Below are 9,543 nucleotides of genomic sequence, written 5' to 3'. Positions count from 1 at the left end.
AACTATTTGAAGGAAGATCCAGGAAGACCATCTATATACGCGATGTTACCCCTACCTAAGATATAGTCCACGGTGACGTTATCCAGTATAAGTGTCTGGAGAGGTAGTTAAAAAGTTGGGAGCGGCGTTCCGCGTTTAATGAATAATTGATGTCCCCCCTGCATCCGTGGTTTTCGGAAAAGGCGGAGCTGGAGATGACGCCTTCTGTTTCTCTCAAATTAGATAAAAGCATTCTGGCGAGTCTTCTTCTCTCGTCTTTTTCTGAAAACGTTTTTCTTTCGGGATAGGTGTGAGGGACCACTCTAAACCAACGAACTAAAAACCGAAGCTTATATAGCTATATAAACAAGTTGGCAAGCCAAAATATACCTCTCCTCGGAAGAATTGACCCTAGTGGTATTAATTTCTCGAGATAACCCTTAAAGATATATCTCCGCAATTTAGAGTTATTTGTTAAAAATATTAACCCATTTCTATCCCGCCCGGTATAAAATTTTAATTATAATTAAAATAATTGAGACGAAACGACCAATTTTAATTTATTCAGAATATCATAAGTTAAGTAGTTACAACAGTAAGTTAGACGTACTATAACAATGCACAATTGAATTAAACCCTTTTACAGAACAAGTTTATCAGTTAAATATAATACGAAGCAAATTTTAATGAAATATCTACAGAGGCTTTTTGGAATTACTCGCTTACGAAATACTTGCCGCATCTTTAACGCTCATTTTATTTCAACACTCGCCCTTGATGAAGATACCGTAGATATCTGGTAGTGGACGACTCGTTCACTTCCTGTTGACGTTGTGACGCATACCACATGAAAAAGACCAATGCCGTCCAATTTCCAATATCATATAATGACTCGCACACCCAAGAAATCATTGACTGCGTTAGAAATCGTAGATATCCAAATATCCACACCAAATGTATTTACAAGAAGCAAAAACCTTACCATCAACAAAGCACAGAGAGCCACTTGACTAACCGCCAGCTTTTAAAGCAATTAACGTTAAATTATCTCCTTTGAATTAACAGAACTATATATAGGTCGTTAAGAAAGTGGACCACCCACAGGGTCTACCCTTTAACCCTCTAATCTCGGCTGACTGCGCTAAAACAAGATTTAACCTTTAAAAAATACCAGATTAGGCCTTCATAAATTCATTAATAAAAAAAGACTTTATTACCTATTATGCTTACGATGCCTGTCTTAATTTCAGTGAATCTAAGCAGCTATCGGTGGTTCTGTGGTAGAGCGCTCGACTGCCAAGCCGAATGGTCTGGGTTCGAAACCTGGGTGGCGCATTTGTTTTTAATCAATAGAGAAACGCTAAATTAGAATTTCTTCGATGCAATAATTTCAATTTCAATTCTATTTCAATTAAACCAAAATTTCGTACTCTATTAAATACGCTTCCGATAAAGCTGAAGGTCTAATTTTCAATAAGGCGTAACAAGTGTCGGTGGTTCTGTGGTAGAACGTCCGCCTGTCAATCAGGAGGTCTCGGGTTCAAATCCCGCCCGATGCGATCGCAAATTGATACTAAGACGAATACCGTGTACAACTGGTGGAAACCCTGCCATTGGACGTTGAGAGGTAGCATTACACTCAGCACTCGGTCCGTCCCAAAGTCATTAAGAAGAAGTTGGAGAGAAAACGCCCATATAAACACAACAGACTCAACATGCACAACCATCAGAACACAAACACAACAAATTCAACACTCACAACCTACGCATAAACATTACAAAAACGTAAAACACCAAACCGTCACGACGGTGAGCGAAAAAACACCATACAAACCAAACCGCAAATGCTTCCGTTAACGCTCACCGTCACACGGTGGTTTTGCCAACCCTTTGAGAAACTGCGTACGCAGTGATTACACTTTGCACCGAAAATGCGAACGCGTTCGCAGTCCTGACAGACAGACACACCCACAGACCCACACACAGACCCACCCACAGACCCACACACAGACCCACCCACAGACCCACCCACAGACAGACACGGTCGTTGTATAACCCCTCCTAGGGGACTTTGTCCCCTCGGAGAGGTAAAAATAAGAGAAAAAGTTAACTTTCCCTTTGCGCTCCACTATTTGATCGTTTAAGGTTTCCCGCGTAAATCGCCGGAGAGCGGCATTGGCGCTCCAATTTCTGAGCGTGCTTGACTAAAAAAGAAAACATTGGTCCTTCACCGTTTAAGCTGTAGAAGATACGTCGCTTGTTGAAATCCTTCAGCGTTAAGGGGGCGAGTTATCTCAATACTGTGTAAAGGCGGTTCTTCATGTTCCCCCTTACGTAAAACTGGCCGAGGGTAACGGTAGTTGTATATTGAACTGGTGGTCATGTCGGATAATTTCAATAAAAGTCACGCGATGACTTGGGGTCTAAGATGGTGCATTGGGTATTAGCCTAGCTAATTATCATTATTATTACTTATAAACTCGGAATGTGCTTTGAGTATTTCATTGTCCTATAATTTTATACATATTTTAAAGTATTCTTTTAAGAACAGCCAAATTTCTTTCATTCTCGCCAACTGGAATTTCTCTAACCTGAAATAAGAACAAGCAGCCATTGCAAGATTTTGAATAGTTTACCACCAAAATTAAAGATGGCCTCTTCCTAACAGCATACGCATTAAATATATAAAGTTTAATTTTAATTTATGGCAATAAAAAGACTCAAAGAGGCTTGCAAGCAAAAATGACCATCTACGATTTGATTACAAAGTTAAGCTTAGTTTCCACTAGCGACGCCATAACGGTATTGTTTTACACGCTCAAATCATTTGCTCTTGCCAAAGTTGAGAATGGCGCCGTCAAGCGCGTTAGTGGAAACCAAGCGTATTGCTTTGCTTAGTTTCCTCTAGTAACGTCATAACAGTATTGTTTTACACGCTAAAATAATTTGCTCTTGCCAAAGTTGAGAATGACGCCGTCAAGCGCGTTAATGGAAACCAAGCGTATTGCTTTGCTTAGTTTCCTCTAGCGACATCGTTACGTTATTGTTTTACACGGGCCTTTAACGGGTCACGGCGTGCAATTACTGGTGGCTTTACCGGGGATTCGGGGTCCGGCTCTTGTAACCCATAAGGGTGGTGGTGTACTGGGAGATTTTAGCCGTCAAATGATCCTATCTCCATCTTCGACTTTAGTCAGCTAGCGGGCGGAAACTGAGTTTCGGCTCAGGTTAACGGAGAGGCTCCAGGCATCCGTGCCGTTTCGGAGGTTTGGTTAGCCAGCTGTGGGGTGGCGGGCCTCCGTAAGAGGGCACGGCGGTCCTGTTTCCCGGCCTTTTGGAGCCACACCGGGATCTCCGATGCCAGCTGGGCCGGGTTTCATGGGTTGCTGTGTGACCGTCGTTCCCCTTTAGGAGCCTTTTCTGAACGGCTTGGCTCTCTACCTACGTATGTAGGTGGTCAGCTAGAGGTGATAGAGTATCCACTCTCTATCTAACGCGAAGTGGTTGCTGGCCGCCCCCTTGCTGCGACTGTAGGCGGGATGAGTGGCTTGCATCGATGGTGCGACTGTCAGTGGTAGGGTTCTATGGAACATGGCTGTTTCTGTCATCTGTCCGGGCTTGAGGACGCTGGCCTAAGGCATATTGAGGAGACAACCGGTGTAGTAGGCCGATTATTCTTTTAGAGCACCGGTATATAAATATCTGACAACATATTGTTTTACAGGCGAACAGGCCCGTAACCGGGCGCCGAAACTCGGGGTGCTCAAATTTTTTGGGGAGGCACCAATGCCTTGATATTAAAAATAGTAATTTTTAACTCCCACTCCTGAAATTATGAATTTCGACTTCATTGAAATCAGAATATTTTATTAAAAATACAGGTAACCAATGTTATATGATATTTGGTAATTGAGTAATCGATTTTGTTTTGGTAGGTCGGGTTGGCCATATACGGGTCTGTACTCGAAAATAATTTTCGCTTGCCAAATTTGATAGAAAGGACGTTACGCGTGCGATTGGAAAACAAGCATAATGCCTTGCTTGGTTTCCACAAGCGAGGTAATTTCGCATTTCTCAATTTTGGCACAACGTTTTTACGCTCTTAAAAAAATACATTATTACGCGCTCTAGTAGAAACTATGCTTCATACATTCGTTACCAGTAAGATAAACTACAAATAAATTTAAAACTTATTTGTTATGATCCGATTAGGGTTCGCCAGTCAATAACAACACGAGTGTGACGATATAACACTACCCTTGGCCTAACTGTTTACTATCTTCGAAGGGGTTAATTCGGTATTTTATCCCGCAAAAACAAGAAGAAGAAAGCTGAAATAAGACGAAACGAGTGTGACCGTTTTAGTCGAGTTAAAAGAAAGAATGTAAGAGGAGAGTGTCAGGGATGTTCTTGACGCAATTGCCCAAACTGCGCCACCGGCTAAATCATTCCTATCGTTTAAGGAAGTATAAAGTCGAGAGAGAGCGAAAGGAAACCCGACCGCGATAATAGCCCTCCTCTCCCCCTCCCTCTACACGTCCCAGACCCTTTCTCGATTCCTTAATTCCTTCAGAGGTGTAGTTTGGTCTGGACTATACAGCACACGCCATGCCTGGATCCTTTATCAGGCGTCTCAGCCGAAGAGATAGAACTATAAAGAAACGGGAGGAGACGGGCTGGCCGCGTTCCTGACACCGAGGACGTGGCGGGAAAGAGGGCGATTCTCTTCGTTAGCCCAGAGCGAGCGAGGAGCGAAGGTTCTTTCACGGCCCTACAGTCGATGCCGCGACAAAGCTGGATAAAAAGCGAGAAGGATATAGGGAATAGAGGGCAGAGGGGGAATTCCCCATTGTCGTCCGAATATATTTCTTAGTAGCGATTCGATTTCCCCGTATCTGTCCGTCCGGAGGGGGTTGACGGGAACCATTCGTCAATCGACTCCCTATCGAGCCCGACCATTCCGTCGAGACACGATCCCCCATTGACTTTGCGAAGATTGAACGACGGATAAGACGCCGTAGTTAAGTCACGCTATTTGAATCAAACTGTACCACTTTTACCGCGGCGTAGCTAGGGACGAGCTACAAACGTCGCGATTATCGTTGAAAGCCAGTGACTTGAGGCAGTCGGTGCGCAAGCGCTATCTTAAGTAACGCAATCGTAACATTGTCTTTGACGTAAGTTGGGTCGCTCGTGTCGCGGCTTAAGGGATATTCGCGTGTGAAAACGGAATTTGTTACGCACGACTTCATTGGATTTGTCATTGCCTTTTCGAGTTTCATTGTATACGCGCGAAAGAATCAACTTATTTTAATAAAATATTTCTTTTTCCTTTTCCGCCTCTTCTTTGACAGGTGGGCGGCTTTTCCGGCCAACTCCGGACCGTTTAAAAAATCCAAACGTTGAGGAAAATAAAGAAAGAACCGGAGGAGAAACTGAGATGGGAGGAGGAGGTGCCTTGTCTCCGACAATCATCCGCGGATTACCATCGGAGCGTCAAAGACAGCCAAACTTGCAGCTGCACTCTTTACGGGCGAAAAGGCTCACGTCAAAACTGAAAAGCGGACGTCATTTCTCGCTAATTGTACGTTACGACTCTTTTAACCTTTAAAAACTCCAGTGTCAAACGCGAACCTTTGGCCGTAACAGGCTGAGATTAGCGCTTATTAAAAAGGGTTTATTTCCAAAATGCGGAACGTCTATTTTTAGACAGGCTCAAACCTCATCCTCCGTCACCGCAACCGCTTCTGAACAAAGTTGCTCTTCAAATTAATCCCTCTCGGAAAATAGAAAAGTCATCATGTCGAGCGGAGGAGAATCGGACATCTTCCAGCCAATCGAGGAGGATTGGACGAGCTTCATTTTCGACGGTTTCAACCTAACTAACTCGGTACAGTTAGCCTTTAACGACTCCTGGAATGACACGTCAGCTTCGAACGTCTCTAGTAGCAACGTCACTGGCACCGCCACCGACGATGACGAACGAAGCGGATTGGGACTAATCACGATCTTGTTCACGTCGTTCATCCTGGCCATCCTCATCATCGCCACCGTCATCGGGAACGTCTTCGTCATCGCCGCCATTCTGATGGAGAGAAACCTGCAGAGCGTCGGAAACTACTTGGTTCTGTCGCTGGCCGTGGCCGATTTAATGGTAGCGTGCTTAGTTATGCCGTTGGGAGCCGTATACGAAGTCAGGCAAGAATGGTCTTTGGGTTCCGTACTGTGCGACGTATGGACGTCTTGCGACGTTCTGTGTTGCACCGCTTCCATTCTCCATTTGTTGGCCATCGCCGTAGATCGGTACTGGGCCGTCACTAACGTCGACTACATTCGCCAGAGAAACCTCAAGCACATAGGCACCATGATTTTCCTCGTCTGGTTGGTGGCTTTCGTCATCTCCATCGCGCCTATCGTCGGCTGGAAGGACGAAGAATATTCCAGGAGAATTCAAGAGGACCTGCGCTGCCTAGTCAGCCAAGACGTGGCCTATCAAATCTTCGCCACTTGCTCATCTTTCTACGTGCCTCTGATCATCATCCTGCTGCTCTACTGGAGGATCTTTCAGGTAAGCATTTGGAACTCCCAATGGAACGCTTTCGATAGAACCTGACTGAGCGAATAAGTTAACAATTTCTTACAGGTGGCTCGAAAACGAATTCGACACCGACCGGGAAACAAGACGAGAGTAGCCGCTTCGGTCAGTCGTCCAGCCGTCAACACGGCAGCGGCAGCCGCGATGACTTTGGGAGCCGAGATGACGGTCATCACGGCGGCGGGAACGTCGTCTTCTCAACAGAGTTCCGATCCGGCTTGCGTCACAAACGGCATGTACCAACAAGAGACGCCACTCATGTCCAAGAAAGAGAAAAAACCTTGCAAGGAAACTTTGGAGTCCAAACGCGAGAGAAAAGCGGCCAAAACTTTAGCCATTATCACAGGTACGTACGCTCCGAGCCGAATTCGTTCGGTAACTAAAATCAACTAATTTTCAAATAAGTATACTTAAAACATTTTCAGGTATCTTCGTTATTTGCTGGTTGCCATTCTTCGTAGTGGCTCTGATGATGCCATTGTGTCCCTGGTGCGAGCCGAGCAACTATCTCTTCAGCACCTTCCTGTGGTTGGGCTACGCCAACTCCATGTTGAATCCCATCATTTACACCATTTTCAGTCCGGATTTCCGAAGCGCGTTCAAGCGCATGTTCACCGGCAGACGACGAAGAAGAGGTAGATGATGGTCGCTGAAAAGCTCCAGCAAAAGCGCCGCGAGAAAGAACATCCCGAAGGTGACGATCACTTCGGTCGCGGGGAACAAACCTCCCTCGGAAACGTCGGTCACGTCTCAAAAGGCTTCGGACGAGAGCGTTTAAACTCGCTTGGGAAATAGTTCGGCTCATCACTCAAATTTTGACACTCTTTGTAGGAAAATTTCGAAACGATAGACTCTGAGAAATAAACGACACTCCGCTAAACGATTTACCTTCTCTACTAATTTTTGTCACGTTAAATCCTAGAAAATACCAACGGCGCCCAAAATAAATAAACGCGCCCGAGAAAGAAGGACGACAAAAATTTCGAAATATCCTAACGTCATTGGACAAAGATTGATCACGTTCGAAAGAGAATTTACTACAATCAAAAATGAAGAAAAAATAAACTAAAAAAAACTGAAAAATAAAACAACTCGAGTTTTAAAAAGTAGTTTTACGAAAGAAGAGGTAACATCTTGTTTTTTTTAAAGAAACTCTGGTTTTACGAACTGCTCAGATAGAAGAAAAAAAGACAAGGGAAAGGGTAGGAGAAAAGAAAAAAGAACCTGTAGGTGGTAAAATGGTGCGCGCCGGTGTCTATAAGAACGCGAACAAAAGCGCCCCGCGGCGGAGGGCGGGAAAAGTAACCTGCCACGATCGAAAAAGATGACAAATCGCGCTGCCAAAATGCCGGATTGAAAACGCGTCTTCTAGACAATGTCCCTGAAGCCCGAGTTAACGGTAGTTTGCCATCTGTAGAGCGCCTTGGGCCACGAACAAAAATACATCTCCTCCGAAGAAGGTCTAGCTTTGAACGTTTAAACGAGTGATTATTTACCCAATCGGCCGTATAAAGATACGTATATTTTTTACGAAAATTGATATTTATTATTGAAGAAATCGAGATTGGAGAAGCGTTGTGTAAAGACAGCTCCTTTCTGTCGAGGAAAGATTTGTGGAGAGCGTAATCAAAGTCGGCCTTTTAGTGAAATTTTAAACATCTTGACATTCGCGAGGATTTATACAATAACTAATTTAATTCCTCGAAAACGTTACTAAACAATAAACAATTCTATTAATATATAAAGCGATATCTAAGTTGAAAGGCGATGGAATAGTATGAAATGGGCTTCGCCCTCAGCATCCTAGTGCCGCAGCTATTGGAACACTTCTACGGACGTTTCAGCCTATTTTTAACCTCCTTCGACAAATTGTAAATCACCGCATTATTCCGCAAACAACTATAAGACATTGCTTAGCTACAACCCCACCGACACGATGTATTAACCGCGAAAGACACTTTAAAAATGGCAAGTGTGCAATTCGCATTAGCTTTGTCTTTTTCAGGGGTGCGAGCGAAAGTTAAAACCTTTGGTAGATATATATATATACACTTCAAAAAACTGAGGGAGCTGGTCTCTATCGAGAAACGGGAAAGGTCTTGTAGGATAAAGGTTTATCGGGAAGGTGACAGCTGTCAGCCTGCTCAAATTTACATAAAAAGGGAAAAGTACACCGGAACAACGTTCCAAAATTGAGTTTTCGCCCTTCAAGCGGCGGAAAGCGAGAAGGCTTGTACCAACATATCAAAAAGTGGGATACACAACCGAGCTACGCTACAAACGGATACCTTAAGCAACATTATAGCTCTAAGTACAACGCAATGTTACTTTTGTAGTGATAGTTCGTTTCGCCAATGGCCACATTAATCATACGGTGGTTAAGAATTGACAATTATTTATTAGCCGTTACTAGTCTTTGAAACTGCCAGGAAACGATGCCCGCGAGGAATTGTCGCAGTAGCCAAGACTTTTTCTAAATTAAAACGCTTCCAAAAGTAAAACATTAACGCTCGCTTTACTTACTTATATAGCTATATACGTTTTCTATTCTGAAGTTTTTTTCGAATTTGAAACCTAAACGCGATTAGGATCGTATTAATGAACTTCAAACTAACACTAACAAAGAGAGTAACGAGTTTTTCATTCGAACGAACTATCATTAAACGATATAGTTCAGTGGCTTACTTATTTTTCCATTTACGTTACTTATGCCTACGCTAGAGAAAGAAATTGAGTGATCTTAGGCAAGACTAGGGTGTAAGGTGGTAGCGTCTTTCTCGCGTTATTTTTGGTGGCCCAGCGTCCAAATAAATTGGATGTGCCATTCCCCGTAGAGTTATACGCGGTACACGTGAGCCCGGGAGGTAAGTGGCAATTCGCTGTAGTTGGGTAAAGTTGTCCCCTCGCTCATGTGTCCGGAAAAAAAGTTATTTTACTCTAAGTAATTGACTTTTGTAAACGAGGGAAGC

General features: G+C 43.8%; 1 protein-coding gene across 1 annotated transcript; it reads left to right on the top strand.

Moving 5' to 3' along the window:
* The first annotated feature begins 5,499 nt into the window (after positions 1–5,499).
* 5-HT1B (5-hydroxytryptamine (serotonin) receptor 1B) lies at positions 5,500–9,066 on the top strand. The gene is made up of 4 exons (XM_090156897.1): positions 5,500–5,563; positions 5,689–6,547; positions 6,623–6,920; positions 7,000–9,066. Exons 2-4 carry the CDS (start codon positions 5,780–5,782, stop codon positions 7,215–7,217), a joined length of 1,284 nt encoding a protein of 427 aa, XP_090013023.1. The 5' UTR covers positions 5,500–5,563; positions 5,689–5,779; the 3' UTR covers positions 7,218–9,066.
* Positions 9,067–9,543: the final 477 nt, after the last annotated feature.

This window comes from Leiobunum rupestre, chromosome 8 (assembly GCF_980474605.1).
Source record: "Leiobunum rupestre chromosome 8, qqLeiRupe1.1.hap1, whole genome shotgun sequence".
Classification (NCBI taxonomy): Eukaryota; Metazoa; Arthropoda; class Arachnida; order Opiliones; family Sclerosomatidae; genus Leiobunum; species Leiobunum rupestre.
This window is presented reverse-complemented; position numbering and strand designations above follow the sequence as displayed.